The 24905-nt window shown below is 42.9% G+C and overlaps 1 protein-coding gene across 1 annotated transcript in view; it reads left to right on the top strand.

The window, feature by feature from the left end:
- The window catches only part of LOC310793490 (adhesion G-protein coupled receptor G7-like), a gene marked incomplete at its 5' end in the record, with an annotated part of 42641 nt that extends 18197 nt beyond the window's left edge, over positions 1–24444 (top strand). Inside the window, 13 exons of the mRNA XM_083655292.1 lie at positions 2886–2995; positions 3203–3346; positions 3879–3955; positions 4817–4965; positions 9639–9752; positions 11268–11458; positions 12118–12270; positions 14079–14191; positions 15196–15542; positions 18554–18635; positions 18984–19142; positions 22176–22341; positions 23287–24444. Of these exons, the coding sequence (XP_083511418.1) occupies positions 2886–2995; positions 3203–3346; positions 3879–3955; positions 4817–4965; positions 9639–9752; positions 11268–11458; positions 12118–12270; positions 14079–14191; positions 15196–15542; positions 18554–18635; positions 18984–19142; positions 22176–22341; positions 23287–23517 (2036 nt within the window). The 3' untranslated portion in view covers positions 23518–24444. The remainder of the gene's footprint in view (positions 1–2885; positions 2996–3202; positions 3347–3878; positions 3956–4816; positions 4966–9638; positions 9753–11267; positions 11459–12117; positions 12271–14078; positions 14192–15195; positions 15543–18553; positions 18636–18983; positions 19143–22175; positions 22342–23286) is intronic.
- Between the last annotated feature and the right edge of the window lie 461 nt (positions 24445–24905).

The following is a 24905-nucleotide window of genomic DNA, read 5'->3' on the forward strand; positions in this document are numbered from 1 at the left end:
TAATTGTTTTACAGCTCCCCGCCCTGCCCGGGAGCTTCACACTCAAGCCACAACACAACAGCTAATGGCCACAACACAACAGCTAATGTAGCTAGTTAGCTAACTTCCCAAATGTTTGTGACTATAGTGTGCCTCTCCTAGCAAAGGCTACACGGACCAAACCAAAATGAGGACTTGGAGAAGTCAGCAAGTTGGACTAACGTTACAAGTTCTGAAAATGTGTGCCTTCGTCATTCATCGGTTGTTCATGTCTATGAAAGGCAGCTGTGCTGCTAGGCTAATAGCAAGTGCTAACGTTACCCAGCCGGTGGTAAGTAACGTTAGGGCTTCCTAGTTGCTAGGTACAACCAATGCTGGAATGAGACACATATTTTCAGAACTTACCACTTCAGTCCTACATCCTGGCTCACTTCCAAGTCGTCTCCTTGTTTTGTGTGAAAGTGAAAGGCAGATACGGCCGAGACGAGTGGAAATTAGCAGCGCTACTGTCGGTCGGCAGTGTACTGGAGAAATGTCAACACAGGGAAGGGTGGGGGCTAGAGGGCGTGCGCGCGCTGCGCGCCGGTGGCGGCAACGCTTTATTGCCAGGGTAACAAGTCCTACCTGACGTCACCAAAATTATGGTTCTCGCACAAAATCGCCATAAATCCATGTCATCTCGTCTACGAGAGTTCATAGGCGCGAGGGGGGGTTCATGGGGGTAACATTAAAACACTTTCACATGTTTATTTGAAGCTTAGCCCATGTTTAATATGACCATCCAAGATTGTAACAACATATATATGATACAAAATTAAGAAATGCATAATATGGCCCCTTTAAGTTAAAACAGACCCAAAATATGGTTGGATGCAATTACTCGCGGGGAAGCATAAGTCGTCACAACAACGGGCGCAAACGCAGATTGGGCGTGTCAACTCATTTATGCATGGCGCAGATGGGATTTGGGCGGCGTTAACCACCAAAGTTATTCACAGGTGTGGCCTGGCAATGCCTGGGCGTTACATCAATTAAACCAGATTCTCGTCTTGCAGTCCCTGTAATACAGTTTGCGTGAGGCATGCTGTAATTCTCGCCATGCGTAATTTGGATAGGTGTAAGCCTATTGACTGTATATATTATCCCTCTCTCATAACGACACCATCACTATACCTCTGTGTTTTGATGCAGTTTGGGTTATTTTGTTGACTGGGGTGGGACAATACAAATGTGTTTGCAGCGGGTAAACGGCGCAGACAAGGCCATGTTTCAATGAGGCAGCGCTCTCCTAAACAGCTGCCAGGTTCTGCAGCGAAAGTTCAACTATAATGAACTTTGACCCAAATATGCTGACATCTTCGAGGTGCGTCCAATGGCATTCTGGAATTTACAAGAGCTAGGTTGTGTTGATAGGAGAGGGGGGAGTGTCGTCGTGGTAACAGCGACCTCCGTAATTACATGTAGGCTAACTAGGAGGGAAGTAACGTTGCTTTAGAATACATTTAAATTATTATTTCTCACAGGTCATACGTACCCTGTAACAACAGAATACTGTAGGTAAAAAATAGCTATGGTATTATAACAGAATAGGTACCCGGTAGTTACAAAAATAGGTACGTATAAGTTCTTTATAAGTCCCCATTTATTACCCCCTCATTCCATAAATTCAGATGTTGTTACCCTACTTACCTTGTAAATTCAGATTTTGTTACCCTACTTACCCTGTAAATTCAGATTTTGTTACCCTACTTACCCTGTAAATTCAGATTTTGTTACCCTACTTACCCTGTAAGTTCAGATTTTGTTACCCTGTACTTACCCTGTAAATTCAGATTTTGTTACCCTACTTACCATGTAAATTCAGATTTTGTTACCCTACTTACCCTGTAAATTCAGATTTTGTTACCCTACTTACCCTGTAAATTCAGATTTTGTTACCCTACTTACCCTGTAAGTTCAGATTTTGTTACCCTGTACTTACCCTGTAAGTAATCTAAAGCATTTCCAAAAGTTGCATAGTGTACCTTTAATCTTTTAATTAAACATGCCTTTTTCTCTTAGAAAATTTCTGCCAAGCAAAAGAAATCAACGGATTCAACTTCCCACTCACCCCTATCGGCTTGTTTGGATATGCTGAGGAAGTTTGTCCTAAAGGAACAAATAGTGGCAAGTTTATCTCAACCATGACACTGTAGGCTATAGCTACTATCCATCTACTGTATATACAGAAGATCTACCATCTATTTACCTACTATACCCACCTACCCACTTATCTATCTAGAAACAGGTAAAGTGACTGGAGCACACAAAATCACTGGCAAACAAAATTTAATACGGTGCAAAAACGAACGTTTCGACGCGAGCAGCGGCTTCTTCGAGTCAGACCCTCTAGAGTTAGAGTCTAACCCTAACCCTCTGACTCTGAAGAAGACGCTGCTCACATCAAAACTTTAGTCTTTGCACCTTATTAAGTTTTGTTTGTTTGTTTCTAGTATTCTGTCCTCCTCTGAGAGCACCGACCTCCCTTTGTGGACGGGCTGTAGCGCAAGAGATTCCTTCCACTTATCTATCTATCTATCTATCTATCTATCGATCGATCTATCTATCTATCTATCTATCTATCTATCTATCTATCTATCTATCTATCTATCTATCTATCTATCTATCTATCTATCTATCTATTTATCTATCTATCTATCTGTCTGTCTATCTGTCTATCTATCTGTCTATCCACTTATCCATTCATTCACCTGTTAATCTACCTATAATCTATCTATCCATAAATAGTTTTACTTTTCAGATCTTCTCTGCTGAAATGATGATTTGTTTAGAATATCAGGTTCTTTTACCCATATTGATGATTCATTGGCATGTCTTTGTGTCCAACACGTCACCTTCCTGTCTAGCTGGCACACCAAAGGCCTCAGCAAGATGTTCAAACCAGAGAGGATTACAGAGTTTCGATGAGCTACAAGTTCTCCAGTGTGACCTGACGCTCAGGAACATACAACAAGCTGTGAGAACACAGGCTCTCCTCCCTTAAAACCTCAAATACCATCTTGCTTAACCTGTACTGTTAATGGCCATCTACTGGCAAAAGCAAATATCTTTTTTAGGTTTTAAGGAAAATGTGATTTTAAGATTCAATATGAGAATACATCACTTGTTAAGAAGGGTAATTTTTGCACATCTCTAAATAAAACAAATATCGTTCATCTCTCAGCTTACCAGCCCAGCTGCTGATTTAGAGATGTTAGCGGCCAGCACTCAAATCCTGACCTCCAGACCTGATAAACTGATGGCAGAAGACGTCATCGCTGCAGTCGAGATCGCCAACACACTCCTCCTGTCTCCTAACGCCACACAGGTATGAAACACCTCTTCCACCACTGCATCAAACAAGGGGCAGACACCTGCACATTATTAGGGGTTCAAGAGCGGCTAACTCCTAGCCTGAAAACTCCTACTGCTAGCCTGACATCGCCAGACCAATTCGCAAATGCAAATCCATCTGCCAGAGCAAATAAAGATTGAGCTTGCAGATTCGTCAGGTTCCCAGGCTACCATGGTGATGGAACCCTATTGTATTTGTTAGGATTATTTTTCTCCACTAAAAGTATGTGTACCTCAGAAACCATGAGCCCCAGAGGAACCACATTCGGCAGGTGGGTTCCTATGGCCCCCCACTACTAAGGTAAGGCCAGACCCCCATGCAATGTCGACCCGATGGTGGCGCTATTGCAACATATCATGTAACACCATCAGAGATGCCGACTTGATCAAGTAATAGTTTTTTAAGCTGATATTGGTTTGGAAATGAACTCTTCAACTGTATTTTTATGAGACAGTTCTTTCTATCTGTTCTGATCTATCCTCCTATGCTAATGGTTGTGTTACAGAGAGTTAGGGTGGCAGCAATAGCTACAGTCAGCCAGTTGCTGGATTCCAGTGTACCGCCTGTGCTTGAAAATCACAGGTACGAGTTGAGCTAGGCTAGGGTTTAAAATGATGTTGAACTTTGGTAGTATCTTGGTTTGCAAATCTTTATCCGTGATAAAACCATAGAGATAAATAATATGGATGCAGTTATCCCATAAAATTTCTTCTCCCTGGCGGAGTTCAAACGTTGGCCGTCACCATCTTGATTTTTCATCAGCAGAGTGGGAGGGAATGTGTTGAGTCCTTCCGCACCTCATGTGAGATGAGAGTTTCCCCAGAGCCGCAGCTCCGCCTGCTGTCACTGGACAGGCGATCTGTCAATCACCCCCTTTTCTATCATCTATTTGACTCCAAACGGGCGAGTTATATAAAGAATGACCCCCCTAAAGATGTTAAGAAAAGGTGAAATTAGCTATATAGACCAAAACCATGTTTTGCCCCTCACTGGAAAGATGTTTAATCCTTTTACAAAGTCAGGCATTTTAACATGGGGGAATGCCTACTGCCCCCGATTCCTAGTGGCCATTCGAGGAACTACAGCTTTTCAATTCACTTCTGCGTCATCAGAGGAAAGGGGGTGGGCTTGCCCACTAGATAAAACGTTAGGGTTGTGCAACAACCCAGGTTTTACGAGTGATAACGAGGGTTCTCACCTTATGCTAAAAGCTGCTCAGAGCAGCGTCAATCTGAATGGCAGGTGATTGGCGCTCCACCCATGACTTGTCACTATATAAGATAGGCCAAAGTTCAACACCACTTTAAATTTCAGGCCTGTGCAGACATTTAGTAGGCAATAATTCAAACATTACATGTTGTAATTTTGTGATAAAGACCACGCCATGTCTGTGTGCGCCTGTATTATGTGTCTTATGCATGTGTCCACTATTCCCGCGCCCAGCCTCACAGTGACGCTGGAGCAGCTCTCTGTGAAGCAAAGTGTGGATCTGAACACATCTCAGTCTCAGGTGGTCCAGCCCAACCTGGTCATCCAGTCGGCCCAAATCCCTGCTGAAAACACACAGGGAGTCCAGTTCACTTCGTTTAAAGGTGAGCTAACTGTCCTATAGCAGCCAATCACATCACACTTAAGTCTCTCAAAATGGAAAAGAATGTGCATGCTCCATCAATTTCCCTGTTTATAAATATGTGGGGTTAGGTGTTACACCCAGGGGAGTAGTGGTAAATACAGGAGGGGAAACTATCCAAGGTGAGTAGTTTACCCACCTTGTTTCCCCTCATTGATTGATACAGTTGATCTCAAAATGCTGTAGGTGAGTAAAGTCTTTGCCTCATTTCAAAGAGGTGGGTAAACCGTGTTTTCTTGCATTGACCCTCCACTACGCCCCTTACACCTGGACCCTTCTTGAAGTAACGCTTCCCGAACTAACCTTCTTACACTTCAAAATCAACAAATGTTACTTATTCCTTTTGAAAGTCTTAGGTGAAGAAGCCTGTGATGCAGTTAGTTTAACTACTGTACTGTTGACAAAATGTACTATTGTAAGTGCTTTGGACAAAAGCGTCAGCTAAATGATGTAATGCAGTAATAATCAACTTGCAGCCCGGGGGCCAGATGCGGCCCGTGATAGGGTGCAGAGTGGCCCCCCGGCCATTTTCTAATTCACAATGAAAACTGTGATGATTCGCGAGCGACCTCTGACCTATGACCCCTCCCCTGAGAGTTAGAATAGCGTCATCGGAGCACTCATAAATCACGGAGGTGAGAAATCGTGATAACCAGCGGATCTCTACCTAATAGAGGCTATCCCATATGACTAGAAATACCCAGAGCAAAGGCATGCATGTAAGTTCCCCGATGAGTAACAACATGTTAATCCTTTGTATACCTCCAAGTCTTAATCTAGGACCTCTATCCCCTCCTCCCCGAGCATCGGGTGGGCAGTCTACCGATACAGGTGGCCTGACGGCACTTTTTCCCTCCAGGGTGAAAGAATTGACTAACCTATATAGTAGAATCACCCAGTAGGCTACATATTTTGCGAATGAGCTGAAGCCCGAGATCATTCTGTCCTTTCTACATGCATGGAGGAGGCTAGCTGAACCCAAAATCATGCCTCTTAACCCTACCTTATAGGATTTGTGGACCCTTCTCAAAAATGTTTTGAAGAAGAAAAATAAATAAATAAAAATCCTGGGGTTTTATAGGTTTTATATAAGTTTACACTTTTCCTTATTAAGCATACAAATCATTGTCCAGTACATTTTGTCCAACACACATGACATCATTGTCCAATATACATTACCTTATTTTTCAACATGGTGTTCATTATACATTCCCTATTTAAGCATCACTCTTGGCTTAAATGACATTTCATTGTTTTCCTATCTATTTGCTATTTCCCTGTGATTGCTGACTAATAAGAACCTGTCTGTCTATTTTGTAATTCACCCTACCATTCAGTTTCACCTCGTTTGATAACGAGTCTTTTCAGAATCAGAATCAGAATCAGAAAGACTTTAATGATCCCCGGGGGGAAATTGGGACAAGTTACAGTAGCTCGCTCACAGAACACACATAGCATAAAATAAAATAAAATAAAAATAAACCGTAGTCAATGCAATATTAAGCAAATAAGCAGAAAAACACAACATAGCATAAATAACTAGTAAATGCGATAGAAGCAAAAAGCAAAAAATAAGTAGAATGTCTAAGTAGCAAAATACAAATACGTAGAGTAAGTATAGTATACATTGCGTGTCAATTAATTCAATTCAATTCAAAAAACTTTATTAGTCCCGCAAGGGGCAATTTAAGGCATGAATACTGCAAACAAGCTGTACTTTGTACACATCCAAAAACAATACAAAAAACAAGACAATAAATACAATAAATGGCACTGATAAAGCAAGATCCCTGATTACAATGTATCCAACACCACAAAGGAATATAGGTGTCAGATCAATACAAATTAAATTCAGTCAATACAATCCAAGTGCATATTAGACTTGTTCAAGGGTTCAAATCAAAAGGTCAAGGTACAGACTTAGTCTAGATAAACTGACCATTTCTTGTACTGTGGCTGTTCACCAGTCGAATGGCCTCTGGAACAAAACCAAACTTCCTTCTGTTTGTTTTGCAGGCAGGCTGTCTAAAGCGCTTTCCTGATGGCATTAAGTCAAAACAGACATGAAGGACATGAAGGACATTATCATTATTGCACCTGACATATTGCACATGACATATTGCACCTATTGCACGTGATTTATATTGTCGGCTTGCCCTATACGTTACATGTGGCTCAGCCAGGCACAGTTAACCTATCGGCTGGCTCAGTCTCAGGGAGACTGAGCGTCTCCGAGGTGCTCTTTTAAGAGAGGCATTAAATAGACCAATGGCCACAGACAGGAATGATTTCCTGTGCCTCTCCGTATTGCATCTAGGTGGAAACAGTCTCTCACTGAACGTACTCCTGTGTTTGACTAGCACGTCGTGGAGTGGGTGCGAGTCATTGTTCATGATGGAGCGTAGCCTGGACAACGTTCTCTTCTCTGACACCGCAGTCAGAGAGCCCAGGTCCAGCCCCACAATGTCCCTGGCCTTACGGATCAGTTTGTTGAGTCTGTTGGCATCCGCTGCCTTCAGCCTGCTGCCCCAGCACACAATAGCATGGCACTAGCCACTACCGACTCGTAGAACATCCTCAGCATGGTTCGGCAGACGTTGAAGGACCTCAGCCGTCTCAGAAAGTAGAGACGGCTTTGCCCCTTCTTGTAGAGTGCATCAGAGTTCTTAGCCCAGTCTAGTTTATTGTCAATGTACACTCCAAGGTACTTGTAATCCTCCACTATGTCAACACTGACCCCGTGGATTGAGACAGGGGTCACCGGAGCCTTGACCCTCCTCAGGTCCACCACCAGCTCCTTTGTCTTTGACACGTTGAGCTGCAGGTGGTTCAGCTCACACCATGTGACAAAGTTGGCCACCACATCCCGATACTCGTCATCGTCACCATCTTTGATACATCCCACTATCGCAGAGTCATCAGAGAACTTCTGAAGGTGGCAAGACTCTGTCTGGTAGGTGAAGTCCATAGTGTAGATGGTGAAGAAGAAGGGAGAGAAGACCGTCCCCTGTGGTGCTCCCGTATTGCTGACCACTCTGTCTGACACACAGTTCTTCAGGCGCACATACTGTGGTCTGCCAGACAGGTAGTCCACAATCCAGGCCACCAGGGGGGCATCCACTCGCATCGCTGTCAGCTTCTCACCCAGTAGAGCCGGCCTGATGGTGTTGAAAGCACTGGAGAAGTCAAAGAACATGACTCTCACAGTGCTGGCCGGGTTGTCAAGGTGGGCGTAGGCGCGGTTGGTAAGGTAGATGACCGCATCCTCCACTCCCAGTCGGGGCTGGTAGGCGAACTGGAGGGGGTCAAGGGATGGTTTGACCATAGGCCTGAGCTGCTCCAGGACGAGTTTCTCCAGGGTCTTCATGATGTGGGACGTCAAAGCTACCGGCCTGTAGTCATTGGAGCCACTGGGTCTTGGCTTTTTCGTTTTCGTTTTCTCCCTAACTTAGGCTATTATCCCTGCGATAGATAAATGAGAGCCTGTCTGCGTCTTCACATTCCCTGGTGGAGCCGAGACAATTCCATCTAAGTGACGGTTCTCCCGTCTGGCTCCCTGCCTGGGCAGGAGAGCAAAATAGCTGTGAGGTCCGCTCCTTTTATCTGGTTCTCATCGAGGGTTTTGCTGGGTCACGGAGACCTAACCTCTAATTGGAAGCAACACTGTCTATCTGCATGATATCATCCCTGCCCATCTATGATGATTCAGCCATCATGTTTGTGTGTGCGCTGATGTGCGCAGTTCAATTCTAATCAGCCCATGATATCACACTACTCCTCACCCTAGCCCATCTTTAAACATTTCACATGTAATATACAGCCAAGATTACATTTACCACACTTTAAAAGCAGCATTAAACTCAGTTAGTCATCGATTGTCACATCTTCACAACCCTCAGTCAGTACATTATGCTTTTTCAACTTTCCATGTTTCATCATGCTACTGAAAAATCCTTCATTTGTCAACATACTGCATTTCAATTATATAATTCAATCCATGCTCCTAATATAACATTGTGACTTCAGTGCACACAGAATATATATAGAAAAACTTAGGTGAATAGCATTTTAATTGACTAGGAGTCTCCTCTCCTCCAGTCAGCCTTGCCCCCTCTGCTGCAGGTGGTGGAGCAAAAGTTCATCCAAAGCTCAGCTTTCCCAACAAAACTAACGTTAAATAAAGTTTGACTGGGGTCCTGCTAAATTGTCAAATATCGCCACCTACTCGCCGCCCAGGCACTTGTATGTACTTAACTAACTTAACCTAACAAACTATCCTTAAAAGCCATTTAACTATCCTGTGTGTGCTTAAAATTGTCAGACTAACCCGGCTGATTTATGTTTTACGGTATTAATAGACAGATATTTATAAATACCTTCCAAAATAGGCTATATATCATGATTTATTTGGAGAAACCAGGGAATTCTATGGAAAATCTAACATCCAGCCCCCATATAGCCAGAATGGAATAATCCTGGTTTCATAACCACACGATTCGACTGTGAGATTGGCCGTCGAATCAGGCTCCTTAGAATAAAGTGTTGAATCATCGACTATTCGGGGTCACCCCTAGTAATGTAATATAAATAAAGGTTATGGTAATAATAATACTAATTCTGATTCCCAATGTTTAGGATCTACTTGCAGTTTCGTGGCAGACCGAATTCAGCTCAACACCAATACTTCAGAAATTGTGGTGGAAACTGGGTCCGTAGCCGACGTCCTGGTATACATACGATTCCCCCCCGGTGAGTTTTCCCTCTATTTTCAAGTCGAAAAAGTCACAACTTTCTCATCCACATTGCACAAACCATCCTCACACTGCAAAAAATACATTTCAGACTTTAACAAGGGTAAATTCAGTTCAGGACCACGTGCATCATGTAGCAATGAGGCGACCTCATGCAACTCAAGCCCATTCGAGGAAACTACATCTTTCAACAGCCCAAGTTTGGCAGGTTTAAAGATGTTTTTGATATCTTCAAAGCTTGAGAAACGAGAGAGATCTTCACTGTCAAGAAACAAGCAGCACAGCTCTAACGTTAGACAGAAACAAGCAGCACACATCTCTAATGTTAGACAGAAACAAGCATCACAGCTCTAATGTTAGACAGAAACAAGCAGCACACAGCTCTAATGTTAGACAGAAACAAGCAGCACAGCTCTAATGTTAGACAGAAACCAGCAGCACACAGCTCTAACATTAGACAGAAACAAGCAGCACACAGCTCTAACATTAGACAGAAACAAGCAGCACACAGCTCTAACATTAGACAGAAACCAGCAGCACACAGCTCTAACGTTAGACAGAAACCAGCAGCACACATCTCTAATGTTAGACAGAAACAAGCAGCACACAGCTCTAACGTTAGACAGAAACAAGCAGCACACATCTCTAACGTTAGACAGAAACCAGCAGCACACAGCTCTAACGTTAGACAGAAACCAGCAGCACACAGCTCTAACGTTAGACAGAAACAAGCAGCACACAGCTCTAACGTTAGACAGAAACCAGCAGCACACAGCTCTAACGTTAGACAGAAACCAGCAGCACAGAGCTCTAACGTTAGACAGAAACAAGCAGCACACAGCTCTAACGTTAGACAGAAACCAGCAGCACACAGCTCTAACGTTAGACAGGATGAAAACGCAAACAACACCCACAGTGGTGTTGTTTGCGTTTAATCCCCCGATGCAAGAATTAATAAATACTCCGGGGTTACGGCAGCCAATCAGCGTTAAGCAGCAAGCGACTGTTGGCAGTGAAATTTCGCTCGAGTTGGGATATTTCATCTCGGGCGACGAGCAAATTTTCGCTCTGTCTCTGTCGCTCAGACGCCCATCGATTTTTCTCCCGGGCGAATATACGCTCAATCGCTCGTTTGCATTGACTTTGTATGTAAACTCGATGCCAGCGAAAAACTTTAATAGGTCGGTGTGAATGAACCTTCAGTCAAAGTGTTGTGAAACTTTGTACACATGTGTACTGTATCTGATCATGAACAATTTGGGCTCTAGCATAACTTCCACATTAAAAAAAATAATGGTGTCCACCATTTGGTAATTGTTTTGTTTTGAAAACCTTCAAACATCATTCAGAATGACACCAAATGCAGCTCAGGAATCTGCTTGCAATATTATGACAACCACCACCACTACAGCTACAACATCAACTATCACTACTATTACTTACTACTACAAATACTACTGTACTAATAATCATTTACCTTTCTTTCTCTCTGTCTGATTTCTTGCATCTGAAGATGCTGTGGCTGGACAGCGAAAGCCATCAAACATCTCCGTGGGTTTTGTTCTCTACCAGAACAATGGTTTCTTCAGGTCCCGGCTCTACAGGAGACAGAAGTCCACCTCCATCAGGGTCCTGTCGGCCAGTGTCAAAGGTCACGACCGTGCTGTGGTGCCACAACATGTGGAAATGCTGTTCACACCCACAGTAAGATAACTAAGCTGTCAGCACATTTACATCATGACAATTTGTATATTTTACATCATTTTACATTTGTACATCATCTGAGCCTTACCAACGTTTACGGCCTTGACCTGGTCTGTACACTGCTCGTTCATATAACTTGCCGTCAGGTTTAGCGTGATGTATGGGCAGATACCATCACAGTAGTGTTTTCAAATTCATAAATGTGAAATACCTGTACTGTACGTTATTAGCATTACACAAATTTGAAGAGGGATGGTGGGATCTTATGGAGGCAAACAATTTGATAGTGGCAAAGACAGCGTGGAGTTTACTAGTACCATGAAGTTTTCATTGAAAGTTGTATCAGTGAGTTTCATCTCAAATGTCTGAGCCATGGTATCCTTGACTTGATCTTGGGGTGGCTTTAGCTCAGGAGGTAGAGCGGGTCGGCCAATGACGCAAGGGTTGGCGGTTCAATCCCCACTCCCTCCCAGCTGCTGTCGCTGTGTCCTTGGGCAAGACACTTAACCCTCCTTGCTCCCGATGGTGTGTAGGCACCCTGCGTGGCAGCCTGCCGCCATCGGTGTATGAATGGGTGAATGTAGACTATCTACTGATTGTAAAGCGCTTACGTTGCAGAACTCGACAACATTTATTTATTGTTGTTGTTGATGTTTTAGATCAACACCAATGCAAAGCTGTATGACTACGCCTGTGTGTTCTGGGACTACAGCCTGGGTGACTGGAGCACTCATGGCTGCACCAAGGGCAACGCAGTGGGTGGAGTTCCACGATGTTTCTGTAACCACACCACTAACTTCGCTGCACTCATGGTAAAGTGCTGTGGCTCTATTGTGGCAATGTCTTTCAAAATGAGGTTAAAATGTTTTTGTTTTTGTTTTCTTTTTTCTTTAAAAAAAAACCTGTTACAGATAGGACAACCATAAACTGAGAAATATGATTTTGTTTTAATATTGGAATGCTGGTAACGGGGAAAAAAGTGAAGTCCGTCTGAAACAAAAATAAATGTGTTCTGAGTTTGTCACTCCACAGAAACGTGTTATTAACACATTCACTGCCAACAGTTTTTTTTTACTGTAGGTAGCTTCTGCCAAGGGTTTTTTTGAGGATTCTGGCTCATCTTTCAAGAGCCGAGGATTATTTTCTGCTAGGAATTTGTGAACACAAAATATCTCAAAAGAACTAATAGAATGTGTGCTTTCTCTGTCTAAAAGAGTTAGTTTGTAGAGTTAGTAGTTATGTAGGCATTAGCAGTTGAATACAGCATGGTTTCAGCATCTGAAAAGGAAAGTTGAGATAAATGCCTTTTTGTGAAATTCGATAGAACAGGCACTTTAACCATTTATTTTTGGCATCAGTAACACATCAGACATCTAAACGTTCTGAACAGTAATTTCCTCCATAACACCACCCCCACCCCCCTCTCCTTCAAACTCCTCGCTCCATGTGTGTTCTCCTCCTCCCTCCGTGGCTCTGCAGCGGGCGTGTCACAAGCGAGTTTCTGCTGTCTGTGCTGCCTGGCTGCTGGCGGCCGCTCTTTGGGCGAGTCTGGATGGGGCTCGTTCGTTTTCGGTTGTGAGCTCAGCTGGAATGAAGCTGCGTGCGATTCTGGGCTTTCTGCCGGTGTTTCAAGTGTGTTCCACCCGTAATCTATTATGCAAATTTGCAATCCCCCACCGCCAGCTCCCAGCGCGAAAGCGAAAGCGTTTTCGCCAATCCATTTTCATGAGAATGGCTTCCTCACGCTGCTGTCTTTGCTTGGCTTTCTCTCGTCTGGAGAGCACTGTTGCCACTTAGTGGGTCGGTAAAATAGGTTAAACACATTCAATAGCTCCCATATTTTTCTAGGAGATGTAAAAGGGTTTGATCCATGTCCCACCGTCAATTTTTTTTTTTTTTTTTTGACGAGATATCTCGTCCACGGCAGTCAAGCGTTGGTTTCTGCTTGACGAGATATCTCGTCCACGGCAGTGAACGTGTTAACCACCCAGCCAAATTTGAACTATTAAAAATGTCGGCAAGTTGTCGAAGGTGCAGTGTCGAGGTGCGGACATGTCTGCCCTGCACATCTTACAAGCACCGCTCCCAATAAGGAAGCGGTCAGGGAAATGGAGGTTCACTGCACCCCCCAAAGTAAAGTCCCACCTCAACGAGATTCCAGTCTTCATCCCTTCCTCAAACATTTCGCCTCTCGGCCTCTCTTCTCAAACACCTTTCAAATGGTGACTCTTTGGAATCTGGAACCTGGGACTTTTTCTCCTTCTTCCTCCACTCATCCAAGACCACAATCATTCTTCTCTCCTCTCCTCCTCCATTCTTCTGGTGGAGGAGATCGTCTCCGTCCTGCCGTATTAGTGACCCTCTCATCTCCAGCCCTCCATCTCCCCGATCGCTTCCTTATCGGAAGCCGTTACCATTAAGGTTTGCAGGACAGCAGAAGATGTGGACTAAGCATTACCTGACTGACTGACTGACTGACTGACTGACTGACTGTCTGCCTGCCTGCCTGACCTGAATTTAGCTTGTGATGAAAAATAGGATTTTGACAAATACAAAAGAAACATTAATGTGTAGAGAAATCACTGTTTGATTCTGTCCTCTGGGTTTGTTTCTCCAACAGATATTCAGGGAGAATTACAAATATGCAGAAGCCCTGAGCTATATCTCCATCATTGGACTATCTTTCTCTATCATTGGCTTGACAATAACAATCATTCACCGCATTACGGAAAGGTAAGACAGGACACACCTTCTTTTCCTCCACATGCACAAATGTGATTAGATTGTGTCACTGCCTGCCTGGTGTTGCACAACGCTGGATCTGCACAAAATGGCCCTCATTTCTCAAACAAGTGTAGAAACCAGAGCAGATCTGAAGGCAGAAATCATCTTACGACATGGTTCCCGTGTGATTGTATGAACCAACCAGTGTTATGCCAAACTCTGCATGTTTTTAGTGGGAAGGTTCATGTTGAGGAGAGCATGGGGAGAGCATGCAAACTCCACACACAAAGGCCCTTTTCAAGCGATAGCCCACCTGGGCACTATAGACACTGACAGCATGGCGAGACATACCCCCATGGGTGAAGTTTGCGTTGGTTCCTATGGTTGGTTCAGGGGGTGCACAGAACCCCCTAGTGGCCATAGCCAAAAATGAATGTTTTAAATATCCAATTTATAACACAAAAGTTATATTTTATTGTAATGCCTTGCTCTAGATAAAGGGTAGAATAACTGTGTGACTGTGATTATTTTCAATGTTTATTATAAAACATAATATTATGCTGGTCTATCTATGAGCCATATCTGAGCGGCATAATCTTGATGTAAACAACAGATAAAACGTGTGCGTAATGACGTCTCTATGCCGTGGAGAGTGTGTGTTCGCCCTTCATACCTTCACCAGTCTCCTTCCCTCCCTCTGACGTGTCATTCTGTGTGTTTAAATTGTGTTTTCTGAATTCCTATGGAATGATGGTATTTATTGAAGTTATAGGCTATCTGTCGTGAGAATGAGCCACCGTGACACCTTTTTTGCCATTTTGGACATTTTGGGTGTGTAGTAGACAGCAGCGTTCCTGACAAAATGGAGCTACGTAAAGCTCACTACAGTAAAGCAAGTTACAAAATGTTCAAGACATAAAGACAATCTTTATGATGCTAAATGATAGCTAAATAAGAGCCAGGTTCAAAGTAAACAGAAATAGCCTTTAAGGATTGCTTTTCATCTTCTTTAGTTTTCAAGGAAAAGCTCGAAACCAGAACTCCACTATTGTGCTGGTGAGTATCTGCATCAGTCTGCTGGCCTTCAGCATCATCTTCCTCTCTGGAGTCAACAACCCAAATGAAGCCAGCAGCACCCAGGTGGAAGCCACCAACACCCAGACCACCATCCCTGATTCAGACGTCCATGTTGAGCCAGATGAGGGACCCTGCACGGCAGTGACGGCTCTTCTCCACTTCTTCCTGCTGGCGACCTTTGTGTGGAACGCTGTGTTCGGCACGCAGTTGATGCTTCTCATCCACAAAATACGCCGGAGTCTTCCACCTGCCTTCACCCCCCTCAGCATTACGATTGGATGGGGTAAGAGATTCAACATTCAAATATTTGAAAGGATTGAAGTTTAAGCGCACAGTGGTACCGCAGAAAACAATCAATTTGTGTGTTTTTCTTTTGATAATAATGTGTTTCTGTGTGAAATGAATGCTTTTAATTTTTGCATTCTCAACAGAGATGCATTAATGCATAAAAAACTGATTGTTGTAGAGATACAATCAAGTACTGGTAGTTTATTCCTCAACCTCAGGAGCCACAATGGCAGATCATTATTCCGTTTTCAAACTAGAACGACATCCGTCTGTCCAGACTTGTGCAGAAATTCCGTCAAGGCGTTACTGAGATATGGCATTACCGAGCTTGAAAATGGCGTTTGTGAGGTCACAGTGACCTTGACCTTTGACCACCAAAATGTAATCAGTTCATCCTCGAGTCCAAGTGGACTTTTGAGCCAAATGAACCAAAATTCCATCAAGGCATTCCTGAGATATCGCGTTAACGAGCAAGAAAATGCATATTTGTGAGGTCACAGTGACCTTGAAGTGACCTTGAGATATATCGCGTTAATGAGCATAAAATTAGAGGTCGTGAGGTCACAGTGACCTTGAACTTTGACCTTTGACCACCAAAATCTAATCAGTTCCTCCTTGAGTAGAAGTGGAAGTTTGAGGCAAATTTGAAGAAATTCCATCAAGGTGTTCCTGAGATATCGCGATAACGAACATCAGACTTTTATGGTTTCGGACAACTTTTATGGTTTCGACATCCCAAAACCATAATGCCTCCGGCCTGGCTATCGCCGGCGGAGGCATAAAAACTATAACTATAAACTATAACTCTTTCTTCTTCAGCACAATTAATTACATTTTATTGTTTTGTCATATCAACTAGTGTACAAATAAACTGAAACTGAAACAAGAATGTTGGCAATTCCCCTTGTTTCAAGTAACTGTTATACTGTATATAAAAGCTGCATTGAAAAGTGAATACTGTGAAGGTAAGTAAGTAAATAATTTAGTAAGTAAGTAAGTAAATAATTTATTTCAGTCAGTTTGTCAATTTCACATAAATGCATTACAGTAATAATGTGCATTTACATATAGGAGACCGAAAAGGTGTAGGCTGAAGCCGCAGCTTATGAATGCCTACCCTTTTTTACATTTCATTACCGGTACATCAAAAATCAAAAACAAAAAATAAGATAGTTGCAAGAATCAGTTGACAGCGAGAAGGAAAGTTTTCAATAGAGCTTAGAAGCCCTAATGATAGCTTTTAAGTACTTGATTGTACTAGGGTTTTGTATTTGTTAAAGGGATAGTTTGGTTTGTTTGAAGTGGGGTCCTATCAGCTAGTGAGATACACTAACTTAATTAGGTACAGTGTTCAGGAGTGAGTGCGCATTGTGGAACGAGACCGCGCACTCAGCGCAGCAGCCAAACCAGCCTTTTCTCTGTAAGTACGGGGGGTCAACAACTAAAATGTAATTTAGCCACCTAAAACACCTAAAATAACGCCCACCTAAACAAATCGACATCTGTGTACATGCACGCTCTATTTTGACCATTTTCAGCGCTTTACTTTTCCGCAAAACAGCAGTTTCATTCGGCACTGCTTTTTCTCCCAACCGTACAACTACTGTATTCCTCCGCTAAAAGCCAGCACAGAGCACAGAGCCGCGGTTTACAAAACAGGAAGGCTTAGAAGAGAGATAAAACACTGACTTACTTTAGAGACAACAAGTCACCTGGCCTCTCTGGTCTGGGATGTTTTCCACAATTTATCCTGGGAATGGTGAAAAAAGGTCTGCAGCCAGGGCACCCAGGCATTTAGACAGGAGGCGCATCTCTCTGCCTGTTCACTTCACTCTCTGCAAAAGTTCCTCTTCTGTATTCTCTCTGGTTCATAATTATATCCTCTTGTCACCAAGGTGAATGGCATATCATCCTCGCTATCAAAATCACTCATATTTTCGTCCGTGTATTCTATTTGTTGTGTCTTCAAACCGGGAGAAATAAAATAGCCTACCCCCAAATAACTGCGGAGTAATCCAGTGCTGCGGCTGTGTGCTGGCTTTTAGCGGAGGAATACGGTAGTTGTACGGTTGGGAGAAAAAGCAGTGCCGAATGAAACTGCTGTTTTGCGGAAAAGTAAAGCGCTGAAAATTGTCAAAATAGAGCGTGCATGTACACGGATATCGATTTGTTTAGGTGGGCGTTGTTTTAGGTGGGTAAATTACGTTTTTTTGTTTAGTTGTTGACCCCCAGGACTTAGAGAGAAAAAGCTGGTGATGCTGCTGCTCTGGGTGCCGGATCTCGTTCGACGCTGCGCCCCACTTCAAGAACACTGTACCTAATTAAGTTAGTGTATCTGACTAGCTGATAGGACCCCACTTCAAACAAACCGAACTATCCCTTTAAGTACTCTTAGTTTAAACATTTTTTTGAATTTACATATAGAATTGCAAATTTTAACTCATCGCAGAGACTATTCCATAGTTGTACACCTTTGACAGAGATGCATCTACTTTTAAAGTTTGTTCTTACTCTCATTTGTTTGAACATGCAGGTTCCCCTTAGTTCGTACCGGCTGACTCGGGGTGAAAACAATTTCTGAATGCAGTTGGGAAGACGGTTATTATGTGCCTTGTAAAGTATAATGGAGGTTCTGAGCTCAACTAAATCTTCAAATTTAAGGGTATTTCATTTAATAAAGAGTGGGTTTGTTGGGTCGCAGTATTTGGAATGGTTGACAAGGTGAGCAAGACTCATGGGGCTGTTTCTTGGTTTATTGCTTACCTTGACAGAATACAGAGCATACAGTAGTACAATGTAACACGCATGAAAACAAACTGATACTTTATAGCTTGTTTATTTAAAAAGTAGCTTGTTGAAGCTTCACACACTTTGGTGTTCACGTGTGTGAAACATGCTCCAACTTCAAGTTGCTTATTTTATTTAGAGAATATAAGAATTGTTTTTTTTATATATTCAATTCAAGCCACATGTAACTTGTTTTCTTTCCTTGCTGTGTTATTTTAGGAGTACCAGCCCTTATCGTGGCGATCACACTAGGAGCTACCTACAGGGTCGACGCGCCTTTGGGATACAGACGAGAGGAATTGTGAGTCAATGACAGTCTATTATTGTCTCTCTGCACTCGTCTCTTCTGTTCTAACAAATAGCTTCTTATCTTTGGACACATCAAGCATTGCCAAAAAGGGCCTTAAAAGTGCTAAAAGTGCAAATGTTTGCCTTTATTATAGATGTTGGTATGTTTTTCCTTTTCACTTTGTGATTTTAAAGATCACGTGATGTCCAGATATTTCCAGCAGCTACAGTGGAGTTTGATATGAGAAAAATGTTTCAGGATTTAAAACATCAGCTGTAAATGTTGGTGTCGCTCACTCAGAATCATAGAACTCTTAATAATTGTACAGTATTATCACTATTTTATTTCTGTACCCTCAAGTTGCTGGCTTGCAGCTCTGGACAGCGACGGGCGGTTTGACTTTAGGAAACCAATGTTTTGGGGGTTCGTTCTTCCAGTTGGCCTGGTCCTCATCTACAATGCTGTACTCTTGTGTTTCTTTGCAATAAAGACATGCAGAACAAATCCCAACCTAAACAGGTAATGTTGGAGCTTAAAGTTTAACTGCAACTTTTGTACTCCTGCAACCATTTTTAATTTTTTTAAAATGGTTGGATTTTATTTTGATCTTACACACTCTTGCGCACTTATTGCTACTCTGCACTAGTGTGGTGAAGCCTTTGTGTGCCAAAGGTGTGTGCCGTAGTTTGCAGAGATACTGCTATACTGCTACACAAGGAGGGCCACTGTTTTTCCCTTGGCCAACCCAACATTATGCATGCGTGTGTTCCAATGAGCTGAAGACTGACTGTATTTAGACCTAAGCCTATTAAACTGGAAAAGATAATACAGTCCAGTTAGACACAAGGTTATGCACACAATCTTAGACAGCAAATCAAGTGTTTATAGTCAGAAGTTACACAAAAGATTAAAAAAAAAGTGCTGTATCAGACAAATTAATCGCATAGCCTACAGGCACTTACTATATTAATTGCGAAATGTCTGTCTGTCCATCCGTTCGTTTGAGCACATTTATCTTCCTAGCCGTTGCTCCAATCGCCTCCAAAATTTGCCAAAACACTTTTCAGGGGTCTGGAATGAATCTGGTGCAAAAGGAGAAGAAAATCTGCTCACAGAGGGTCTTCTTCTTGTTGGTGTTTTATGGCAGCTGGCAACCGCCACATTACCTCACCGCCTCCCTCTGGATTCATCCACCCACTGTCTCCATCCTGCCCTTCTGGTCCTCTTAGGTCTCTTCTTCTTCTTCTTCCTCCTCTTCTTCCCATCGTCTTACGGCGAGAGCATCCAGCTTATCGGAGCATTACCGCCACATTCTGCTCCCAGTATGGATCAGACAATCAATTTACAATCTAAACCCCTAACACACACTCGCACAACCACACACACACACACACACACACACACACACACACACACACACACAAACACACACACACACACACACACACACACACCTAAACTACCTCACGCCCTACTAAACACCCCTGCCTTCACAACTCTCCGCTCACAGAGCGTGTAGCGGTATTTTGTTTTTAGGCCTTCACACTCACAGAGCCATTGTGACTTCATCAGCATCCCTTCTCTGCTTCCCACTGATGATGTCACCGCATCAGTGATGATGTCATCAGTGATGTCACTCAAGCAAGTTCGCTGCTGAGTTTCACCTGTCTGATTATGATGATGATGATGATTATTATTGACAGCGCTAACAACCAGTTTTGCTCCACAACAGCAATTCGTAAACGTGCTCATATCGCCACCACACAAACAATGATTTATTTTGAGTACCGTTCGTCCGATCGACTTCAAACTGCTGGGGTGCTGCTGGGGACCCCAGAATGTGCAGTGACAAATTTTGTGCAATTCGACCAATCAGAACATGGCTTTCATGTGTCTCGAGAAACGTTTGTCTGATCGACTTCAAACATGCTGTGTGCACTGCTGGGGACTGGAGAAAGTGCATTTTCGACTTTCATGCAATTCGTCCAATTGGGGGGAAGCGCTGCAGGGGGAGGATGGGTGATGTGGGAAGGGAAGGGGCACTGCACTAGTTATATTAATGTGTCACAAATTTGGTTACAAGTAAATATACTTGAGTGTCATCAGCATAGATATAATCAATGCTGTCTTCTGATGATATAAGCTAGAGGGAACATAAATATTAAAAAGGAAGGCCACAGTAAGTAACTGTCGCTAGTAGTCATGTAGTCATAGTCATAGGTGTAGTGCTAATGTAACGCGGGGGAACGGCGTTCCCACACTTCTCCAAGGGGTGTTTTGTGCATTATTATTTACGACAGCATGAAGAAGAGTGCGACTGCGATGCGTTATTATGGGACCCACCACGGTTCTTCCCAAGGAAGAAAAACAACAAACACCTGAATAATGTCATGGGCAAACTGGAGGAGTGCAGAAACGCCCGTTGAGCCGTGGGTGGCGGCAGTACAAATCAATTGGCAACTTTGATGATATTTCATCTGCGCATTGAAGCCGTGGTCTCCCCCCTGTGCGTAATTGGGCAGCGCCAGCTCACCTGATCCAGCCGCTTTGATCTCTGTTACAGCTCCCGATTCGTAGCTACAAGCTGATATGAACTTATATTGCTACAATTAACGCATTAACAGTGTGTAACAGAATACATTCAGAGTGCAACAGAATAGCCTACATTCTGACTGTGTGTTATGGAACGCATCTACCAGCGCCCACAACGCCAACTGGGCCAATTTAGAGAAAGCGTGTTAAAGCAGAATACGGGACTATCTGGAGAAAACAAAACAAATGAACAATCTGAGCTGGCAATGTTATTTTGTTGTGGAATGCGCAGTGCATGGAGACTTGCACAGCTGCCTTAATCGAATAGAGGTGAGCATTGCTTCTTTGTGAAGAAGGAATGGAAAATTATCTCAATTTGGCCATACCAGTGCATATTATAATAATTTTGAGCATATTATGCATCATAATGTATTATTTTATTTCATGGCCAGATGTGGCCTTTCTTATCTCATATAGCCTATAGTGCAAGTTGAGCTGTTTATGTGCTTTTGTCCCATGCGTGATGCCCTCACGCTGCCTATGATTTTGACACTGAACATTTGTTTCACAAGCGAAAATAATTTTTTTCGGGGCACCGTTAATGAAATCGCCGGGCTGGGCGCAGTGTTTGTGATGTGGGAGATCCGAGCTGTCAAGAGGCAGAGCTGTCAAAAGGGAATAAAATACTCGCTCCTGGCCAATCCCGGAGCTTGACTGCCACGTAGGCGGGCACAGGGCATGGTTTTGCCGGAACCGCGGTGTGGGTTCCATAATAACGCGTATTTGCGTGCGGGGGGGGTTGTTGGGACCTGTGCGTGTGCCAGGGGAGGGGAGTGTTCCCCATAGAGCTATAGGTGCGTTCCCCCACTTCTCCAGATAGCACTACACCTCTGGTCATAGTTTTAGTATTTTTCATTCAGTATTCAGCCATCATACAGTATCAACCTTTACATGTATTTATCTGCAATGTTTGACTCCAGAGAATAACGTCCAATCACCTATGCTCTTTCTGTTGTGCAGTACAAAGCAGACGTCTTTGGGGAAGAAGTTCCTCCATAGTTTTTCAGTGGCTGTGTTACTGGGCCTTTCCTGGATACTGGGCTACATGGTGCTCAGTACCAGCCAAGAGCAGGGAGTGGTCCACCTCATCTTAAGCATTGTCTTCTGCCTCTGTACCACCACACAGGTAGGTTACAAGAACACAGCCACTTTGTGGTACAAAGTTACTTACCTCGCATTGGCTTCTGGTTAGTTTTAGAATTGATTTTAAGATTTGATTGATTACTTATAAAACGCTAAATGGCCTTGCGATATTCTGGAAATATCACAATTCTTAAAAGAAAAATCTATGGCTGTAGCGGGCTCAGTTTTAAAGCCAGAGTGAAGTTTCTGGTATGAAGACCTAAGGTATCACTTGGTGCCAACCATGTCATGCTAGGAAGGTGGCAACAAGTTAAGCGAAATTTTGGCGAGGTCAGAAAAACAAACATTTTCAAAGGGGTCCTCTTTTTCACAGAATAGAGAAAAAGCCAGCACTCCAAATGTCCCTTCACAGGTTTTAATAGTTCCTCAAACCGGGCAGCAGCAACGAATGTTTCAGCCAAAGGCCTTCCTCAGGCCTTCCTCAGGCCTTCCTCAGGCCTTCCTCAGGCCTTCCTCAGGCCTTCCTCAGGCCTTCCTCAGCGTTGTGCTGAGTCAGGCACCTGTGAAAGGACATTTGGAGTGCTGGATTTTTCTCTATTCTGTGAAAAAGAGGACCCCTTTGAAAATGTTTGTTTTTCTGATAGCCTTTTTTTTTTTTTTACTTAATTTTTATTTGGTTTACATTAACAACAATACATTGTATTCCTTCGATTACAGTTGTTTGCTTTTTCCCTTTCCTTTTCCAGCAGTGTGCTTATTGTACACATTATCATTGTATGCTATTTCATGGTTAAAGTCAGCTAATTTTGTTTCATGGTAGAAAAAGGGAAGTGGTCCCTGGGAAATTTGGTTTGGTACATACCGCCCCCTTCTGGCAGCAGTGTCAGGTTAGCATAGTGGTATGGTCTGAAAAGTTTGGGAACCCCTGAATGACAGCAATAATAAAATAAGAGTGGGTCTAACCAATTTCTTCCCGCTCACTCTCCAGGGTTTTCAGATATTCATCTTCTTCACAGCAAGAACACCGACCTTCAGGAAAGCCTTCTGCAGGCTCATCAGGCATAACTCTTCTGCCAGCACCCAGAGCAAAGAAAGCAAAGAACAGGCAACGCAAAGCACTGGCATTAACTTAAGTCAAATCAACTCTCAACTAGAAGTGGACTCAGCGAGACCGCTTTTAGCTGTGAGCAGGCCACCCAAATCACCCAATATGACATAGAACACCACCCTATGTGAAACATCTATGTCATATTGGGGCTATATACTGTATATCCCTTGTAGATTTAACGTGATTTAGATGAGTGACAGTGTAACGCGGTTCTACTGTCATGTCCTGATGTCAGCTCCAATAAATTGGCTCTACTTCACATTTTAGTTTTACAATAAAAACACATTTCTGCATTGACTTTACATAATGTAGGCTATATTTATGTGCATCATCCTACCTCTGCAGCAGGGGAGAGAAAATGATATCTTTCTGGACAAACTTTCACCAATCTAATTAATCTCATCATATAGGGATAGGCTATATTTTTCTAGCTGATGCGTTTAGAACATTCTTTTCACTTTGATCTTGCTATAGTGTAGGGTATTTACATGCTTGCAGTATTTAAACTGCAGTTAGATTGGTTTGATAAGCATAATAATATGGAATAATAGCCTATATATGGAGACAGACAGACGGGATGAAGGGAGGGGGGGGGGGGGAGCAGAGCGCTTGGCTTGTCTGGTTTTACTGGATTTCTCGTGGAATTGGAGCTGAAAAGTGAAGCATGTGCTTCGTTTACTGCACTTACCCAATGACCAGACAGTGCATAATTTTACGCTTAAAAGGCGTGGTTGTAATGCTTTAGGCTGCGTGTAGCACCAACACCAAGATATCGAGTGGGCTGGTCCACGCCCACTGATCAGCGCTGCCGGGCGCTCAGCGCAGTTTAAAGGCTGATGCAACGATAGGGGCCATAATGTTTAAACTCAAACATATGAATTGATGGAAAACCAATATTTTGGAAGCATTTATATGATCATGGCGTTTGTTTCATGTGTCTAGCAAATGAAGATGATGAGAAATTGAGAAATTTAAGTTTAAGCTTCCTATGAGGAATCATAAACATCACATTGAAGCAGATAATCTGATGATCTGATATTTTAGTCTCAAAATGTACACTGTCCCTGTTCAAAAATAAATAAAAGAAATTCATTCATTCAATTATTCGTTCAATTTCATTCATAATGAAAGTTAATTATGTTCATTATAGACCTGTGTAGTCTTTATGGACATGACTTTAGGCATCCGTTTTGTTAGATTCTCATAAATCATGAATGTTGTCAGCTTTGAACTAGAAAATTAAAGCCGCAAGGACCCACAGTTTTGTATTTTTCCCCGTACTCCTCATAAATTCAGGTCTGTATCCTACAGTAGATCTCTGTGTCACCTATGCTATACTATTTATATTATTAGTGTTTACGTCAATTGATCACATATATTGCACTTATCTAGCACACTCTTGCTTCCACAGGTTTCTGGTGTATCTCACTGATGCAGCACACTATGATAACATCTGGGGGGTTTCTGCTTATCTAATCACACTCTCTGTCACAGGAAAT

The sequence above is a fragment of the Poromitra crassiceps genome, assembly GCF_964638095.1.
Source record: "Poromitra crassiceps genome assembly, chromosome: 19".
Classification (NCBI taxonomy): domain Eukaryota; kingdom Metazoa; phylum Chordata; class Actinopteri; order Beryciformes; family Melamphaidae; genus Poromitra; species Poromitra crassiceps.